This window comes from Plecotus auritus (genome assembly GCF_963455305.1).
Source record: "Plecotus auritus genome assembly, chromosome: 4".
In the NCBI taxonomy this organism is placed as follows: domain Eukaryota; kingdom Metazoa; phylum Chordata; class Mammalia; order Chiroptera; family Vespertilionidae; genus Plecotus; species Plecotus auritus.
Genome location: NC_137775.1, coordinates 155,859,213 through 155,880,366, shown reverse-complemented (window position 1 = coordinate 155,880,366; position 21,154 = coordinate 155,859,213). Strand labels below are relative to the sequence as shown.

At 33.4% G+C, this 21,154-nt stretch overlaps 1 protein-coding gene across 3 annotated transcripts in view; it reads left to right on the top strand.

Moving 5' to 3' along the window:
• The window catches only part of CACNA2D1 (calcium voltage-gated channel auxiliary subunit alpha2delta 1), a 393,063-nt gene that overhangs the window by 352,350 nt on the left and 19,559 nt on the right, over positions 1-21,154 (top strand). For all 3 annotated transcript variants that reach the window (XM_080665796.1, XM_080665795.1, XM_080665798.1), the window contains 14 exons: positions 3,021-3,118; positions 4,511-4,598; positions 5,586-5,648; positions 6,315-6,418; positions 7,232-7,318; positions 8,739-8,806; positions 9,200-9,238; positions 11,147-11,218; positions 12,127-12,279; positions 12,365-12,417; positions 14,200-14,255; positions 14,621-14,750; positions 16,668-16,777; positions 17,965-18,047. In XM_080665796.1, the coding sequence (XP_080521922.1) occupies positions 3,021-3,118; positions 4,511-4,598; positions 5,586-5,648; positions 6,315-6,418; positions 7,232-7,318; positions 8,739-8,806; positions 9,200-9,238; positions 11,147-11,218; positions 12,127-12,279; positions 12,365-12,417; positions 14,200-14,255; positions 14,621-14,750; positions 16,668-16,777; positions 17,965-18,047 (1,204 nt within the window). The remainder of the gene's footprint in view (positions 1-3,020; positions 3,119-4,510; positions 4,599-5,585; positions 5,649-6,314; positions 6,419-7,231; positions 7,319-8,738; positions 8,807-9,199; positions 9,239-11,146; positions 11,219-12,126; positions 12,280-12,364; positions 12,418-14,199; positions 14,256-14,620; positions 14,751-16,667; positions 16,778-17,964; positions 18,048-21,154) is intronic.

Genomic DNA, 21,154 nt, shown 5'->3' with positions numbered 1-21,154 from the left:
TTATTTTTATATCCTGTATGAATTATAACAGTTCTGAATTTGGGTCAAGACTGCTGCTCTGGGTTAATTTCATGCCAAATTATGGAACCAAAGGGAACAAGAACTTTAAAAAGGAAAAGAATCCTGCTAACTCATTCATTTACTCATTCAGGTATTTACGAAGCAACTACAATGTGCTAAGCACTGTGCTGATGTGGGGATACAATAATGAACAAGACAGATGTAGGCTTTGCTTTTGTTGGAACTAACCAGGCAACAAGAACGAAGAACTGTATATTTGCATTTGTATGTGTACACATACAAACATACAAAAAACAAACATACTTTCTGTTTTTACATGTTATATATACACACACGAGAATATATTTACCTTATAGAAGGCCTTACATAACAGAACATGCTGATTGGCTTCTGTGCTTCACCATCAGACAAGAAGGAACCGGCACTCATAGAGAGGATAAATATGTCTCAATTCCAATTCCCAATTGGTAAGCAATGGACTTTATTTAGTTCAGCAAGGACTTAGCCCAGTGGTCGGCAAACTGCGGCTCGCGAGCCGCGGTTTGCCGCTCTGTTGACTAATGAGTTTGCCGACCACTGACCTAGATTCTCGATTCCAATAATTACAGGCTGTTGTTGTTCCTTGTGATTAAGCCCTGTCTTAGCCAGTGGGACATTTCTGTGGCCTAAGGCATATTCAGTATCAACATGACTTACTGGAAGATTGGAATTTTCCTATGTGTTTAGGGATGGAGCAAATCCACCAGAGAAGGGAAGCAATGTTGTTGTAACTTCTGACACCTCAATTAACACATGCTAAGCCCTTTACATGCATAAGTATATTTACTGCTCAAAAGAACTCTATAATAAATTAGTGTTATTGTCCCATTTCACAGATCAGGAAACAGTTTTAGAGACGTGAAATAATAGTTTCCTTGTTACTCCAAGATATGAGTATATATTGAATAAACAAATACTGATTGATGTCAAAAGAACATTCAGTACTAGTATATCTGAGTAAAATGTTTTTGTAGGGAAGGTTTCCTGAGAAAGTTAATACTGAATGTGTATTCAGAGTTGTGAAAAATAAGGTAATTAAAAAATTGGGATAAAGAATAATTGGCGAGAAAAGACAGAAAGTTATGTATATAGGACAGCCGTCATATATTTTTGTCGCTGTTATTAATGAGAAACAGCGTAGCAAACTTTAGAGCAAGACTATCTGGGTCTGTTACCCAGATGTTCATTGTTATGGTGTGTTACTCAAATTCTCTGCACCTTAGTCTCTTTGCTTTCAAATGTTGTATCCCTAACACCTACCTCATAGTTTGTACAAGCTTTTCATGAGATTATGCATGCAAAATATATACCAAAGTTCTTGATAAGATATGAGCTCTAAATAAATATTAGTTATTATTTATGGTAGTAAGAGGAAGGAGAGGAAGAAGGATTTAATAAAGGGTATTAAAAAGTAGTTATTTTAAAATAATTTAAAGAAGAAAGCTTGCAAATTTTAAAGATATATAGCCATTTTTGTTAATTCTTAAATACATTAAGCTATTTGATCATGATTAATAAGTTTTTGTAATTTCCTCAATTTAAAAACTGCAAAAGGAAAACATTGAGAATTTAGATGTATGGAACATTCCTGCCTTAAAGAGGCATACAGTCATAGGAATGAAAAGTCTAAAACATAGATTAATTTTGCTGTCTTTCTTGGATGTCCAGAAATGAGAAAGGCACTTCAAAGATGATGAGTTAGAATGAGAAATAAATAACCATTTGCAATATGCTAAAGTTCAGTGCTAAACTGTGACTTATTTAAGGTTGTTGAACAGAATGAGAACAAAGTCATCTTCAGAATTCTAGAAGTAATTTGCCAAATTTCTAATACTAAAGGTCTGTAGTTTCAAAGCCTTTTAAGTTACAAAGCTAATTTGGTCAGAAACAGAAAATGACCAAAAGAGATTATAGGCCCTGAAAGTGTTTTTCAGCAAATTGAAGTTTGTTCTTTTAAAGTCATGCAAATATTTCTTCACCTTGCTGCTTCACTTTTCTGAGGAATCATTTTCCTAAAAGAAATTAACAATGATCTATGTTGTAAAAGTGATCACTTTTAGAGAAACAGTGCCTCATAGAAGGTATATTAGCCGGTATTTCCACATGTCTTTAGAAGTTTTGGTAATGACAGGTATTGTTTGGCTACCCACTGTCATGTGTGAATCATTTGGGAAAAGAACCTAAGAAATAGTGATCATCTTGAGTCCTTAAGCTCAGGCCTGTGTAGAATAACCTTTAGGCTAACAGACAACCAACATCAATGCTGTCTGCCTAACCCCATATTCGCCTCTCAAATATTCCCATCAGCCTCTTGCTACTTATTGCCTGTGGCATAGGCACCACACTCCTCATGATAGGCAATTTTCTGTGGTCCTTCTGGATCATCTTATTACTAAAGAACTCATTCCACTGACACAACATTCCATATTTTCTCACATTTTCATTTTAAAAACCTTTCACTTTTTCCCATCCTAATTCAACAACTCTCCTTAAAAGGGTACTTTCAACACTTTTTGGCTTTTGATATTAGTAAAAATTCGATTATTATTTGATACTCTGATGTTTATTGTAATGGAAAGTAGTCAATATGTCTTTAGACTACTTCAAAATGCAGCACAATTCAATCAGCAAGGATAAACACACACACACATACACAGGATGACACTGTCTAAATTGCTCACCACACTAAATGCCTTCTATTGGTAGAGTTCAAAGTTGCTTTTGGCCTGGAGCTATGCAGTAACAGAAGTGCACAGAGTGAAAGTTCACAGCACCTTGTATGGTTAAAAAACACTAATTAGGGATGTGAAAACTGGGTTCTTCCTCAGGGCTTCACCATCTGCTAGTTAGGTCCCTCTCAGTCATATAGCTAGTAAGAAAAGTGTTTCCACTTCCTGTGATTACGTGTACATTTTTAATGTTTTGATTTTAATACCCAATATCTTAAAATATTTTTTCAGAGATTACTGCAGTGACCTTAAAATATCAGATAATAACACCGAATTTCTTTTAAATTTCAATGAGTTTATTGATAGAAAAACTCCAAACAATCCATCCTGTAAGTATGCATTAATTCATAATAATTGTTTCAGTGTGGTCAAATCCTGGTTCAGTTTAGTTTGTTGTGATAGTTTATTTACTTTATAAAATTTTAATGGTAAGATGTAACAACATGACTCTAGAAAAGAAATGTTATTACATTATTAAATAAAGTCAAAATTTAAAAGCCAGAAAAAAGATACTTGCAAGTGTTTAGATGGAAGTAGGATATGCTCACCTTTGCTCCTTTCAAATTTAAGAAGCTTAATTCTGAATGATCTTTTGAAGGTTTTTCATTGAATTGTTCTTACTATATAGAGGAAAACAAACATATAACACATATTTTCCAATTTACGTAATGAGTTTTAATATGAATAGAATAAAAAAAGACATAAAGATAAGCAGTATTACTTAATAGTTTGTTTTCTTGCTGACATTCTATTTTGATCACAATTAACTTTGTAATTAAAAATATGCTTCTATATTTTCCCATTTTATGAAGTAAATAAAATTGGGTTAAAAGAAATTTTAGTAGTCTTTAACTATTACATTTGTCTTTTAGAGAAATTTGCATCATTCATACTATGAAACTTCATAGAGATTTATGAATTCTTAGCTTTTAAAACATTTTAAAAATCTTAACTACTTTTTTCCTAAAAATTAAAATAATTAAAACCAACTACATTGTTTGGTAAGCCTAATCTTACCCCCACCTCTCTCGTAATAGCATAAGTAAAACCACATGCTCCTTACCTGAACAGAATGAAATGTTGAGATGAATGAAGTTTCAGCGGGTACTTACAGCTTATTCAGAGCTTCGTGGGCTTAGAGCAGAGGGGCCTGAAGGATGAAGAAAAAGTGTTTTTAAAATGTGTATTAATTTGACCGTTGGTTTTTATCATCTATCCTCCCCATTACCCTTGAACTTGAGCCGATAGGATCCTTCACTAATATCAGTAGATTCCAAAAGCTATTCTTGGAATAGAGATGGTGTGTGATAACTTATGTTCCTTATGTTCCATGGCCAAAACAAACAAAAACCTACATAACTATGTATTTTTATTTTTATATATAAAATTGTCCATGAAATGATGCTAGTTTGAAATCACTACACAAAAGCAAAAGAGAATACTATTTCTTCATTGTTTCTTGATGGCATATTCCATTTATCTTGTTAATACAGTTTAAAAAATAAGTTGCCTCATTTAGAATTGGCTTTTCCACTACTAATTCTGTCCATAGCCTTAAAAAGTGAAGGAAAGATGAAAAAATGCAGAAAATAAATATAGGATTTATTTTTAAATTCATAGAAATATTTTTCATTCTAAATTTTTTAGAAATAATGTTTGTCTCATTATCTTAACTTTAAAAGTATGTGGGTTTCATTGAGGGTCTCCTTTTTCTGTGTTAGGTAACACTGATTTGATAAATCGGGTCTTGCTGGATGCAGGTTTTACAAGTGAACTGGTCCAAAATTACTGGAGTAAACAGAAAAACATGTAAGTATTGTTCTTATTAATTAAAAAATATGTCCTCCTTTTCAGTTTAGCATCTTTCTGGGGAATGTCTGGAGATAGGCATCAAATTTAAAGTTTATTATTTATCTTTAATAACAATTTATTGAGAAAATTATTTTGCAATTGTTGACAACTTGCATTTGCAGTTGTGGGTGTATGTGAGTAATGTAAAGCCATTACTCAGCTTTACATGCAGTGTATACACTGACATGTGAATAGGCATGTTTGTGTGTGTTTCTACATGTGGTAAAATAGGGTTCCTACCATGTACCCAGTTAAGAAACTGACAAATCTGATGATGGTTCTCATTTACACTCTCTCTTCCACCCATTTCCAGTCAATCATCAAATGCTAAATATTTATTCTAACAATGTTTTCCTCTCTTTATATGCAAAGTCCTAATTTCAGTTTTTAAGAAATTACAGCAACTGATTTTTATGCCTTTAATACTTCCCATTCCTCTACCTACAACAACGCCCAGTCTATATTCTCCATATAACTCACACTTGCCAGTCTTAACTTTTAAAATGCAGTTCCAATTCTAGGCTAAAAGCGACACTCTCCAGCATGGATTTCAAGATCATTAATGAGCTGACTATTCTTAGAAGCTTGTACTCAAAACTTGACTTCCTATTTTTTCTTACCTTTTGCCTTACGCTTTTATCACACCAGATACAATCACTCTTCACTAGCTTTCTCTGTCATCCCTGTTAACTCCTATTCCATCTTCAAAATTCAGCTGTATTATTCTTTTCCTATGATATGTCTTCCTTAAGCATCCTGCCTTTTAATTACTTATTTCTTAGATGTTTTAACTATTAAAACATAGTTGCATCTATTGATATATTTACTTTGGCTATCTGTATTTTAAGAAATAGTTTTATTTTCTTTGTATCACCAACACCTACATTAGTAACTTTCAGAGAGTAAGTTGAATAAAATATTTCCTTCTTCTGACTTCTGTTCCAGCAAGGGAGTAAAAGCTCGGTTTGTAGTGACTGATGGTGGGATTACCAGAGTTTATCCCAAAGAGTAAGTTCAAATAACATCTGTAAAAATAAGTGCATTACAAAAGACTATGGCAAGACTCTGTTCATTACTGTATGAGGAAGCCATTCTTCAGAGACACTGATCATTATTCATACATTGAATTGGAATCATTGTTTAAAGTACTTACATTACAAAATATTTCATTTCTTTAAAAATGCTATATGATTCTTCAGTAATGTATTTGCTTATCATATATATTACATAATTTAAGATATTTTAAATATATGTTTCTCTTTGTACGAACTAACCTAGTCAAATGAACATAATGGTTACAGCCTACGGACTATATTTGAATAGCATTTCATTGTTTTCACTGTACTTCAATGAATCTTTCCTCTGTTTATCTTCAGAACCTTCTATAAAGTGGGCTGGGAAGACTTATTAATATTAATTGAACTATTAACTGACTTGTCCAGAATTACCTAGTTAGTAAATGGCAGAGTAAAACCTAGGAGTCAGCTTTTTCTATAAATTCAATGCTAATACATTACTTAGTAATGAGTATCATACACCCCATCAATTACCACTAACTTGCTTGGGCATACCTGAGATGTAGACATATCTGTAAATTTTAGTTTTGTCCACAAAGGGAGAAGTAGGTTATCAGGTAGATTAAAGAATAAAAATGATGAGCCATTTCCTCCTTAGGGCTGGAGAAAATTGGCAAGAAAACCCAGAAACCTATGAGGACAGCTTCTATAAAAGGAGTCTTGATAATGATAACTATGTTTTCACTGCTCCCTACTTTAACAGTAAGTATTTCTTGAAATTTAGCTTTTACAATTAAAAAATAATAAATTATTGCTACTACTTGCATTACTCCCCCAAAATATATAAGTTAATTGCTCAGAATAGTCATTATTAAGTATACACGATATGCCAACATTGCAAAGACAGAAGCATCTATTTAACTGAGGAGGTAAAACGCACATACAGGAAACAGTCATCCAGTAATGTAGAAGCAGCTTATCTACTGGCATGCATAATACTAGAAACATGTAAATAAACCCTCATTCCACAAACTGAAAATATACTGAAGAATGCTTAATTTTTAAAAATGTAATTAATTGATTTACTGTACTCTAATTAGTTAAATATATTAAGTATAGAAATTAATAGCCATATTTTAAAATATTGTATTGTTATTTCCCCCAAATTTTTTAATTTAATTACTCAGCCTCTCTGGGGATAGATATCATTTATCCTCATTTTCACAAGTGGGAAAACTGAAGTTCAGAAAATTTTAGAGTTTTGTCCAGGGACATTATCTTCTAAAAATGCAAAGGCAGTTTGGGAATCTAAGATCAATCTTTCCACTTCAGCTGCCTTCCCAATATTTTAGCAAATGTCATGAGACAGAGGTTTGGCATGCACCCATTGTATTGTGGAATGCATGAAGCCAAGCTGAACAGTTCACATCCCAAAGGCAATTAATGCAAACCAATTCATGGACACTCCAATTACCCTGGCATATAGCATATACCTGTGCTAGAATAGTCATGTATTGAAAGAAATTCAGTATTATTTGATTTATCTAGATAGGTCTTTTTTCCACTTTTTTTTAGAAAGTGGACCTGGTGCTTATGAATCGGGCATTATGGTAAGCAAAGCGGTAGAAATATATATCCAAGGAAAACTTCTTAAACCTGCAGGTAAGTATATATATAAATATATATTATATACATACACATGACCGATATTAAATGTGACCTAATATTTATATCAAAAAAATGGGCAATGCTTATCAGAAAGTTTCAACCAAAATACAGACAAGTGTTTTAAAAAAAAAATACAATCACTTCTCTTTGAGGTTGGGGGTAAAATAAAGTTGGTAGTATATAGAGTTGAGGCATTTTCTAGGAAGAAAATATGTTTATATGCTGTTGGCACAAATTTATGGAGTCAATTTAGTGTCATATGTAAAAATTCTAAATGCTGGATTGGTCCAGCAATCCCACTCTAGAAGTCCAACATGAAAGACACTTATGAATATGCAGAAGGATACATGGCCAAAGATGTGAATATTTGTAATGATGTGAACATGGAAAGTTCAGTTTCTGTTGTTGGGGTGAAAAGATAAATTATGGCATAACTATGCTAATAAAAAGTATTAGGTAAGGATCCTTTCTTTTAAAAAAAACTTGCAATAAAGTACTTTGGATAATAACTATTTTTGTTAAAAGAAATCAAACAAACAGTTTGTAAAACTGAAGATTAATGGGAATTGGAAGTAGGCTGGAATGAGTAGATACAATAATGTAACAATTATTATTTTTCATTGTATGATTCAATGCTGTTTGACCTTTTCAAAGAGCATGCATTAGGCCACCCGGAGAAGATTCATAAATTGCCTTCCTACTCCTGAGGGCAGTTTTATCCCTCAGTGGCTCAACTACATAGTTAGATTCACTCCATCACTTACTAACCAATACACCCTTCATTTACTCAGTTGCTTTTATTCACTTAGTTATCACTCAGACGCTTAATCATTCTTCCACTCTCTCACTCAACCTTTCATCTTCTCATCTAGTCACTCTGCAGCCAACATTTCTTAATCATCTATTGCATACATTGCATTGGCTGGGTTAGGAAAGCCTCCTAAGACATTCTATTTGAATGTCCTTATATTTATAAGGCTATTCTTAATACTCTTACTTTGTTTTTTAGCTTATCAGCTATATTAGTTAATTGACCAGGTTGTGTCAAATGAATAAGCTCTTTTGTGAATATAAATATGAGTTTATATGATACATGAAGAGTTATCAGCATTACTTCTTAATGCATACCCCAAGAAATATCTCTGTAACAAACATTATATTCAACCCAAAATCAATGCTATTATATAAATTACCTAAATTATCATGTAGCAAATATGTATTGCAGCTAAAATTACAGTCTTTTAAATTAATTCAAATAAACTTTTCAATGTATAGCTGAAATTAAATTGATTTATTTTAAATCTCAACTTACCTGCTCAGGAATTTTCAAATATAAGGAGAAAAATTGATATACGAAAATCATAGCTACATTTTTTAAAGATATATGTCCATTTTTCTTTTACATATTTTTCAGTTGTTGGAATTAAAATTGATGTAAATTCATGGATAGAGAATTTCACCAAAACATCAATCAGGGATCCGGTAAGATATATATGTTTTTTAATTACTTTACTATGTACTTACTCTCAAATGTAAATAAAATTAAAATCTTATACAGAGGCTAAATTTTCAGTGCCACTACATTGAAACAAAATTATGAATTTCTTTTTTTACAAAGACTTTAAAAATCAATTAATAAATATAAAAAAAATTTAATGTTATTGTTTTAAATGCTAGTGTAGATAACTATTGATATTTTCTAAAGATAAAGTAATTCTCTTTTTTATTATGGGAAAGACTGATGTTTAATCTTACTTTTATACTAGATCAATTATTTTGATTTATTTTTATTTATAATTGCAACATGATAATAATATGATACAATTAAAATTCAGTTTTACAAAATGTGGTAATGATTGTAATTTTGTCTTTCAGTGTGCTGGTCCAGTTTGTGACTGCAAAAGGAACAGTGATGTAAGAAAACTCTTTAAAATAAACATTTTAACTACTAGTATAATTTTTTCTTGTTACTCTTGCTAAGATTTTATGATTAAGAAGATGCAGGAAATTTTAATCAAGTGCTAAAATTAACTGTGAAGTTGTGAACTACTTTAAATCCTATTTTTAAAAAGATTATTATATTATGGGAAATTATAATAAAGGTGTATCAATATGGACTGTATTATCTTCTGTCTCAATTCTGGTAGGTGTTTTTGCACCTGTGTATCTTTACCTCTATTCCTGGGTGGGCATTTTCTAACCAAGGTATACTTACTACTTATCCATGCAGTCTTTCCCCATCTTTGCGCAGTATTTCCCCATCTTTGTGCATTTCCTCTAAGTTTGTTCAACACTGTATTCACAATGATGAGAAATTGTTTTTTTTTTAAACTAAACCTAAGGATTATATAATCCTATATAATAAAGAGGTAATATGCAAATTGACCATCATTTTAACACACAAGATGGCTTCCCCCATGTGGACACAAGATGGCCAACACAAGATGGCCAGCAGGGGAGGGCAGTTAGGGGTGACCAGGCCTGCAGGGGAGGACAGTTGGAGGGAACCCAGGCCAGCAGGGGAGGGCAATTAGGGGCAATCGGGCGGGCAGGGGAGTGTTTAGGGGGTGATCAGGCTGCCAGGTAGAAGCAATTAGGGGCAATCAGGCAGGTAGGCAGGTGAGCGGTTGGGAGTCATCAGTCCTGGATTGCAAGAGTGAAGTCGGACATCCCTCGAGGGGTCCCAGATTGGAGAGGGTGCAGGCTGGGCTGAGGGACACAACCCCCTTACCTCCCCCTCCCCCCGTGCACAAATTTCATGCACCTGGCCTCTAGTTTATTATAAAGTTCCACTAACGATTGAATTTTACATTGCCTTCTATTTTATTTCCATTTGAGAGTTTGAAAAAGCAAATGTGGACTTTTCTTTGTTCAAAAGCTGAAGATGCTTTAAGAATGATACTAGATAAACTATTCTAAAAAATTGAATAAGGAAGGATGAATTCCATTCTTCTAGTCATCTGTGTGTATATTTCCCAAGGAAGCAAAGGGTTTATATCATCTGATCACTTCTAGTTATCAAAATTATGTCAATAACTTAATTATTTTTGTAGTTTGTTGATTTTATAGAGATTTTGTAAACATTTATTATGGGAACTATGTTTTTAGAGCAAAGGTTTTGGAAAGCTGCTTCCACAGTAGGAAAATGGAATGACTATGTCTCCAACTCTGAAAACAGTGTTTCAAATTGTGGTTTTTATATAATAAAAAACTATTAAACTGATTCACGCATTTACACATGATTTCAATTAGGTGGGAATTTATTCCATATTTTAGGATTAATGATTTTTTTTTTTCTGTCACAGACATTTCTTCTTTTGCTTTTAAATTTCAAATGATCCAACCAAGTATTTATATATATAGCTCTAGATATCCCCAGACTCCTTTTTTTTTTTAGTCTATGAAACACGGTGACTAAAATTCATTTAAAAATATTTTCTGTCAAGTCTTAAACATGTGCTTAAAATAATAAAGTAATTATACATTATTAAATATTTTGATCTATTCAGTTTACCGAATGATTCAGATGATTTTTGGAGTGGCAAAAAGATTATTTCTTATTTGTTCTTATGATTTGTTAAGACTAAGTTAACAGTTTTAACTGGATGGATAGTGGTGGAATGCCAAGCCCTGGGGGTTTGATATGAATCTATGCATGTCCTTAATTTATTTAATCAAAATCTCTTGAGCATGTGTGTCCAAGAGAAGACATAATCATTGGACTTTTTCTCCTAGTGTTGTTATAATCATCTACATGTATCAAAGTAATGATAGTACAACCTTTTAATCTTTCTAAAAATGTGTTAACTGTTATTTTTATAGGTAATGGATTGTGTGATTCTAGATGATGGTGGCTTTCTTTTAATGGCAAATCATGATGATTATACTAACCAGGTATGTACCTAAAGTCAAAAAGAACTAAGGTTTCCAAAGTATATTTTCCTAGATCAACATTACAAAACTCCTTCATACCATAATAGAAATTGATGAGTTGTTTTATTTTTGTTATAAATTTTAAAGTGCTTAATATGATGTAAATCATTAAGATTTGCATCCAAAATATAGGTTTCCTTATGTTTGTTAGTTGAGTTTACTTTCTAGTACTCAAAGTAATTAAAACATATAGTTAAGGATCTTAACATGATATAAACGTTTTATTTTTGATGTCTCAGAAATGTAAAATATTCCCATGTATTAAATACTTATCAGTTGATAGTGTCTAACTTAATATAAGGCTGCTTTGAAACAGGTGAAGTTTCTAATCCCAAGTTTGTAAATTGCTAATTGCTTCATAGAAGATTTTGAACAAAGTAGAATTTTTGGTCAACTAATTTCATTTCTGAGTCTACATTTGTGGCTTCTCTTAAAAGAAAAAGAAGGAAAAGATCACTCAACAATGACCATTTTTCCTAACTGACAATGTTTATGGGCTGGAGTTTAGGATTAAACTCTAGGGTAGTCCTCTAATACCTTAGAGGTTGCCCCTGTGGATGGTGCTCACTCCAGTTCATCACAGTCCCTACAAATTTCATTCTCAAGTCCCATCCATTTTTCTTATTTGTGCTGTTTCTCATCCTCAGGAGGCATTTGATTGCCCTTAATGTGGAATAAATTGTGTCCATTCCTTCTACAGATATCACACAGAGCTTTTGAATGAAGCTCATTTGCGTCCTTTTGGAATGTCAGATCCTGGTTTTAAAACTCCCGAGTAGTTTAATTACACGATTCTTTGTATCACTGTACTGATTCAGGTATTAATATTTGACTTTAATTTGCAACTTTATTATTTTTTTTCTGTGCAGATTGGAAGATTTTTTGGAGAGATTGATCCAAGTTTGATGAGACATCTGGTTAATATATCAGTCTACGCTTTTAACAAATCCTACGATTACCAGTCGGTGTGTGAGCCTGGTGCTGCACCAAAACAAGGAGCAGGCCATCGCTCGGCATACGTGGTCAGTGATATCCGGTCACCCCTTCCTCTCCAAGAGACACTCGGTGTGGATTAAAGCACTGACTTTCTTATTTTATGTTTTCCAGCCATCAATAGCAGACATATTGCACATTGGCTGGTGGGCAACAGCTGCTGCCTGGTAAGTCAATTTTGTGTTTTTATTGGTAAGGAGAGAAAGATGTAAATAATTGGATGAAAACATGGATTTTGTGACATGTAAATGATTGTTATGGGAATTACTTTTTTATTCCCAATAACGCATATTGGAAATACGTATTTGTAAATAGTTCTTCTAGTTCTAGGTGATCCGTGTAAGGCTGTTACAATCATTCCGTTTTTTTATGTGAAAACAATGTTATGCTCATGTAAATGCCAGCCTTTCCAGAAGCTTATTTTTTTCTATGGGACCTTTAAATTCTTCATTTGTGTGTCTTCCTTATAGGATACTCAGTCCCTTAAATTGTAGGTGTTTTCGTCCCTTAAATTGTAGGTGTTTTCATCTCTTCTATTTATTGCATTCCGCTTTCAAGTTGGATGCCTTCATCGATCAAATTCCTGACATGATGACTCATCTTTCCACCTCTTTACTGTTCATACAAAGGCTGGCATAGTTTTAGAGGCATCAATCATCTTGCTGAAATGGATCTAATTCTTTCTTTTCACTGAATCCAACCTCCTTCCCCCTTCACCTATAACCTGCCACCTATGAAAATGAGACATTTAAACTGCTTAGTGAGGCACTGTGGAAAGTCTGAAAGATCAAATTTGTTATTGTTCGCTTCTGCTTAGTCAAGTAACAACCTCCTGTTGTGTCTGGGACCCATTCTGTCCCTCCCTTCCTTCCTCACTGGCACTATATTTCTTTTGTATCAGTGCCCAACTGCATTGTCCTAGCTTTATTCCAGGTAGGTTAATCCTTTACGTTCATTTGATATTGAGGCTTTCCCAGCTAAAATTAATTATAAAGTAGCAAGATTTTAGAATTAAAAAAAATCCTGTATTCTGGGGGAAAATTTTTGTGAAAAATGGTGCTTTCTGTTGTGAAAATGAGATTTCTAAATCTCATATTGAGCCCTAGCTGGTTTGGCTCAAAGAATGAATAGAGCGTCGGCCTGCGGACTGCAGGGTCCCCAGTTTGATTCCTGTCAAGGGCACATGCCCACGTTGTAGGCTCAATCCCCAGTAGGGAGCATGCAGCCAATAAATGATTCTCTCTCATCATTGATTTTTCTATGTTTCTCTCTCCCTTCCTCTCTGAAATCACTAAAAATATATTTTAAAAAAATCTCATATTGATTCTGAAATACTTGATTGCCTTTGTTATTTTCCCACCGCTTTTTTTTTACTAAACTTGGTTCCAGATGACTCTATACTAATATTTGGCTCAATTGTCCTTTATTATAAAATTGAAATGTTCTATATATCGTATATATATATGTATGTATCATATTTCATAAATGTCACACTGTGTATTTAAAAATATACTCTGTATTATAAATAGTTTATAAACCCATGGCACAAAGTCATTTTTGTTTGTTTTTTTAGGCTTTTTCTTCTACCACAGAGCTTTAAAAACTAAAAGAAGGAAAAAATTCTTACTGTGAAACCCATACATTGAAATATTGATATTCTCCTGCTAGACTTACCAAATCTCATTTCATATTATGTCTCCTCACACATGTGTCCCTTATTTGGTTCTACACACCCTGACTTCATGACGTCTTCAACAGAAATAATGTATAATGTTTTGTATAATTTAAGCATACTTACATAAAATGCTCCTAAACTTTTAATTAACAAATTCTCAATATTTTCCTGAAAAAAGAAATGTGTTTATAAATTATGTAATAAAAATGTGAGGAACTTTTATAGAGGAAAATATGTAGATTTTAATCAATAATTATTCATATTTAAAATTCAGGTCTATTCTACAGCAGTTCATCTTGAGTTTGACTTTTCCAAGGCTCCTGGAGGCAGGTAAGTAAATGCTCAGATATTGTCATAATAATTAAAATACCCTTTTTGGATGTACTGAATTTAACAAACTCTGAGAAAGAGAGTGTGTGTGATAGAGAATCATCCATTTGACACTCATAGGTTCAAATATATTTGCCAAAACTTTCCTGTCTTTCATTGGCTCTATTTTGTAGCTGTTATATATTTGAATTAATTTTTCCATTGAAAAAATTGCTGGGCACCTATTAAGGGCTACCACTATATTACCATCAGTAAACGGCCAATCAAGGTGCCCGCCCTTTTACAGTTGTTTTGCTCCATGAGAAAGGAAGGTTCTGGGACCGCCTTCTATTTTATTTCCATTTGATTTCCTCGTTTCCCCACAGTTGAGATGGAAGATGAGGACTTTACAGCCTCTATATCGAAGCAGAGTTGCATCACTGAACAGACGCAGTATTTCTTTGATAATGACAGTAAGTCCTTCAGTGGTGTATTAGACTGCGGAAACTGTTCCAGGTAACTTCTTTCCCTCACTTCTGGATCAAAGAAATTGTATTCACTTTTATAGTCATTACAGAAAATAATGGAGATTGTTTTCAGTCAGAGAGATATGGATAACTGTTTTAAGATGAAAATATCAGAGATCTTCACTTTCTCTGTAGGCTTTTTTAAAAATTATAATTTTTAAATTTCATTCTAACTTAGGTAAGTTATAATCCCTTCAACTACAATAAATTGTTTTAAAAAAAAGTACCCACTTTTAGGCAGAATAGAGAAATTCTATTATATTTGTGTATTTTCTTAAATAACCTATATTAAAATGTTTCTAATATAGAGAAATTTGAAGAATTATTCATTCTAATAAGATTAGGATTGATTAGGATTAATTATATCAGTAATTCCAAGGCAGGTGTATGATTTTTTTTTTTTACATTTAGTTACTAAACGATTTTCAGGGTTGTGTGTTCTGATTTGAAACTGGGAGAAAATATTTCCAAAGATTAAGGTTAATGTTAGTCACCAGTATCCATGAAACATCTTGAAACATTGTTGGAAGAGATGGGGAATTTAGTTTGGTTGAAATGGGATAGAGGTGAAGTGGGGATGTTTGGTTTTCAGGGGAGAGTGATAATTCATGTCACAGGTCCGCTAGGAATGGAGCAGAAAGGCAAAAAGTTGGGATACTTTGTTTTTAGCGACTGCAGGCTGGTTATTCAAGAAGAAATGTTAACATAGAGAAGAGAAGGTACGAGGAGATGAGGTAATCTGAGCACATGAAAGGGCTAGAATTGTTAGTTGCTAGGGATTCAAAATAGACGTTTAGAACAGTTAAAAATATTTTCAGGAATGGGTTAACTGAAACTCGCATGAATTGTTAATAAGCATGTTCAATATGATTTGATGACTTTATTGAGCTAACCTTTATGTCCTGGGAGGAAGTAGAGGGTATGAAAAGGAGAAGAAAGGCGGGGAGGATAGTCAGGCACGATGAACTCAGTGAAAAGCAGACCTCCTTGTTTAGAATTAGTATATTAGACTGTCCTCTATCCATGTTTTACAGGCACGTCAGAAAGAGCTTCAGAATTCTTTGGTCTTCCATTAATTGATGTGCAGTACTAGTAATATGTGCTTTGAAATGGCTAAATTAAAGTGCAGAGATGAATGTAATCAAGATGTTAGAATGAATCACAAAAAAAATCCCACTTTTTAAAAGATATCTTAAAGAAATCACTCTTTAACGGCAGTTACATTTTTATCTTGATTGCTAAAGAAGGCAGAGAAGCAGCTAAGATGTGAAAACGCACACACACAACATTTCATAGAATTTAAAACTCTTGACTTTCTCTATATGTCTGTTTCCAGTTAGTTACCACCATGGTTGGTTGGCAATTACAAGTAATTAATATTAAAGTGTTGTGCCTCAGTCACATTTCAGGTGCTCAATAGCTCATATTGCATAAAGAAAAAAAAACATTTCCATCATCACAGAAAGTTTATTGATCTAGTCTTTACTCTGCCATTGGCTTGGGCAAGATGATTAGCCATATTTGCAGTCTGAGTTTTCTTATGTGTAAAATAAGGTAACTTTGGCTTATTTCCAGTGATAAATACCACAATTCCTCAAACATGTAAAGTAAAACATTCTATGAGTTTCAACAACTAAATAGTGCTAATTTTGCATTGAGAACTAACATTTTTAAACATGCTTAAAACATTTTTGCATTTTTTATTCATTTGAGAGAGGTAATAGGTGCATACTCATACATAAAACACAGTAACCTATCTTCTAAACTCATTCTCCTTCTGTTTTACTGTTTATGTTGGTGGATACTTTGTGTTTCAAGATGTGATATCACTTTAATGTGTTAAGAATCTTTGCAAATTGTTATTTCATACTGTTCTGTTAATTTTTTTTTAATATTTACCTTGCAGGATCTTTCATGTAGAAAAACTTATGAACACCAACTTGGTATTCATAATGGTTGAGAGCAAAGGGACTTGTCCCTGTGACACACGACTGCTCATACAAGCAGAGCAGACTTGTATCCTTTGACACCAGAGATGTTTGGAATGGAAAACCATCTTGAAATAATGGGTGTTTTTAACCTTGTCATGTTGTTTATGCTCATCAAAGGAAAAATATTACGGAGTGATCACCGCACAGGAAGAATGGACCCCTCCTTTCTTCCAAAACACAGAAAAATGTGGTTTGGATGTCAAAGCTGATGTTGCTGTACATGCACCAAAAGAATGTAAAAGGTTTCTTACTCACAGAATGACGTTTGGTGGAGAGAGCAGTGCAGATTCCCAAGTAGATGGGAAAATGGCCTGAGAGAGCTGGGAGGAGCAACTGTCTTGATTAGGCAGCAGTGCTGGGTTCTTGCCTATGCTGGCTGGGGCTTGAGTGGTTCAAACTTCCCAGACAGTGCCAAAGAGGGAGCACTCCACTACGGCTGCTCTCCTAGATGTGGGACAGAAGGAAAGGGGCATTGTGGCTTGAAAGCTGTCAATAATCCAAAATGCAGTCAGATATGGTATATGCATCCAATGGAATATCATTCAGTCTTAAAAAGAAGGAAACCCTGTCGTATGCTACAACTGCTTCTGGGGTAAACATGCAAAATGACATGCAATGACTATTAAGCACTTATGCAGAGGTTCTGTAGAGCGCCTATAATTTTTTTTTTTTTTTCAAAAATAGCAGGGGCAAATGCTAAAAAAGTTCTCACCTATGTTTGGAATTGACATTTATTATTAGAAATTGGTTTATGCCTATCTTTGCCCCCAGGCTTCTCCCCTGTGCTGTTTTACAAGTATAACCCTGTCTTATACTCTGCATCATTCATCCACTTTTATGTGCCAGGGACCATATGCAGTCAAGACTTAAAAAATTGATCTCTTCACACAGCCTCTAGTCTGACAAGAAAAGTTTGTGGCAGTTTAATTCTTTAAATCCCTAAGTACTTGAACTGGTTGTTTAGGGTAGGGGCTTAATCACAAGGAACAACAACAGCCTGTAATTATTGGAATCGAGAGTCTCAGTGGTCGGCAAACTCATTAGTCAACAGAGCGGCAAACCACGGCTCGCGAGCCGCAGTTTGCCAACCACTGGGTTACAGTAATGACATAGGTATCTCTTACTTGCTTTGAGAAATAAATATATTGGATTTCCTTTTTTTAATTGTGTGTGGGGGGAAGTAATTTCATATTCCTTAACAAGGTTCTTTAGCTGATGGTCCTGATCCTTGTGTTATGGTTAAGCAACCCAGATACCGAAAGGGGCCTGAAGTCTGCTTTGATAACAATGACTTGGTAAGACCAAATGTTTACTGTATTAAAATACTTTATCTCAATGGTCCTTATCCATAAGAATTTAAAGAGCTATGGTGTTTCTCATTAACATGATGTACTTTCTGGTAAATAGATTTTTCATTTCAATATTTTTCATAGTTAGAATAAGCTTACCAGTTGCTTCTTCTATCTGTCCTTTCCACAAAAATTGTACTTTCAAACATAATTCCAATCAATTTACTAATAATCCAACATTAGAAATCTGATGATTTTAAAAACTTTCATGGGCAATGTTATGTATGGTATATGAGTTGTCTGCCTTCATTTATATTCCAGCCTTGAAGATATAAAAGTTTTTTTTTTTTTATTAATTTGGTTTTATTCAGGGTATTTAAAAACCTGTTAAATAGCTATTATCTAATTATTTTATAATTCTACTCTTTTTACATGGTTTCTGATTCTATCATAGATTAGATATATATTATTTCTCTTAACTATTCTTAGATTGTTTGAAATTTGACCAGGTGAATTACACAGGGTTAAGTTGATAAATAAAATTTTACAAAGCATATTTAATATGTTAACAAACTGCTAATTTTCCTATAGGTCAGCTGCCTTCCTCTAACACTATTATCACTGTGTCAGTAATCAGCTTTATGCTTTTAAAATTATTTTAGTTAAGAAACTTTATTCTCAAACATAAAGGTTACAAAATGCCTGTCCACTTTCAAAAATTAATTTTAAATATAATATTCAATTCTCTGATTCTTCAAGGTGTACCTTTACATTTAGTGGTTTGCACACAGAGAGCATTATTATCGTAGGAATTGATTATTCTAAAAATAGAACCAATCATTTACTGATTGATGTGCATTTATAGAGGTTATTATTTATTTAGAATAGACTTGCCTACTATGTACTCATGCATTTTCATAGATACATATTATGCAATTAGATAAATTATAATTGGTGCAAAGAAGATAATATGGAGAATAAGGCTAAAAAAGCAAGATGTTTTAGCAAGTATATCTCTGCAAGGAATACTGATTATTCCCTTTGATGGGGAAATGATTCAGAATTGCTAATTGTTCTTTTTCATTTTACCCCGTTAGAATTAAATAAAATTCAGATATGAGGACTTAGGTTGTTATATCTACTACACCTTCAGGAGCTTTGCCCTTGTCAAATCATTCCCCAAAGAATGTTGTATGTGGGCCCAAGGGTAGTATCTCTCATCAGCTATTTGCCATCAAAGACTGAGGTTAAATTCCTTCAGATGAACTTTAAAGATCATATAAAATCTCTGTTACTCAAAACTGTTTTTACCCTATGAAGCTCTATATTTTGATCAAGGCATTAAAAAGGTTTAAGACAAAAATGTTCAAATTATACAGTGGATTGTGGGTGAAAGTACAACTCTTGCTCTGTAGCTTAATGTGCTAATAATGTCTGTGTTTCTTTAGCAGTGGAACATTTCAGTAATGCTTATTTGCAATGGTCACTGTGAATCTGCTTTGGATGGAGGCTCACACAAACTGCTAACTGCCGGCAAATTGCATGAAATCTCATCTTGTATGTCTTCTTTTCTGTGTTTTCTTTCCTTTTCCTGTGCTTGCTACTTTGCCCGTTATTAATAGGATCAACTTATATGCACAACGAGTCGTGCCTGTACCATGATGTCAGCTCCTATCTTCATTTTACTGCAAGTTTTCATGTGGTGTGGATGGTCAGTCACTTTCTCTAATTTTTCTTTGTTTTTGTGTTTGGCTCGAAATTTTAAAAAATAATCCATATCCCTAAATGCACCATAACTGTCCTGAAACCAGGTTATTAAAATATCAGTAACTAATTGTAAATAGCTAATTTCAAATGTTGTATAAGTTTCTAATCTTAAACTGAACATAACATTCTATATTTATTTTTAAAATATATATTTTATTGATTTTTTACATCGAGGAAGGAAGAAGGATAGATAGTCAGAAACATCGATGAGAGAGAAACATCAATCAGCTGCCTCCTGCACACCCCCCACTGGGGATGTGCCCGCAACCAAGTTACGTGCCCTTGACCGGAATCGAACCCGGGACCTTTCAGTCCACAGGCCGATGCTCTATCCACTGAGCCAAACCGGTTTTGGCTATATTTATTTTTAAAAAACAGAATACTGATTTTTAAATAAGTCAATGTGGAAAAAAATTATAGATGCTTCATGATGTCTCAATTTTACTAAAGAGAAATACCTTAAGGACAATTATTAGAGCTGGTCATCTCAATGTAATCATTACTTAATAATTCAATCAATCATTCTTTTTTTAAAAAAACAACTGTTTAGATTTTTACTGCCAAAATTTTGATGCTCTTATTGTATAAGTGCTTCCAATTTCATTTTATTTAATATCACATTATCTAGGGCAAAAGAATCATTTATTCACCTTTTGCCATTTACTGAATTACATAATCAGTGTCACTAAATAGATGTTTTAGGGCCTGAGTTTGTGTTCAGGGTTCCACTTACAGTTTCTTTTCTGATGGCCTTGATTCACCATGATTATTATTACTAGAGCAACCTTGGTTGTGTTTGTTCTTTCGTCATTATTGTCCAGGTAGTCACTGATTAGGAAACCACTAGATGGAGATGTGGCCATTACTATGGATGGAGTGAGCTTACCAGAGGGGAAAAGAGTAGCAGAAGGATATTCAGAAAACAACTGCATTTGTCCTGGGATAATAAAATAATGGTTTTCATAGCAAAAAAAAAAAAAATTCCAAGTGAAGAAACCTATCTGGTTTAAATACTAAAAAAAAAAAAAAAAAAAAAATACCAAAATTAAATTCTCTCTCTGTATGAACATTTTTAAAAAATATCATTCGTCCCTTACCCTGGCTGGTGTGGTTCAGTTGGTTAAGCATTGTCCATGCACCAGAAGTCATTGGTTCTGTTCCCAATCAGGGTACATTCCCTGGTGCAGGAGGCAGCCAGTCAATTTCTCTACCTAAAAAAAAAAAATCAAAAAACATTAAAATAATTGATCCCTTAAATATGATTACATAGGTAAGCATAACATTTTCTATAGGTGTCCCTAATTATAATCATAATAGAAATGAGCAAAGTACAGCTTAAGGGTAAA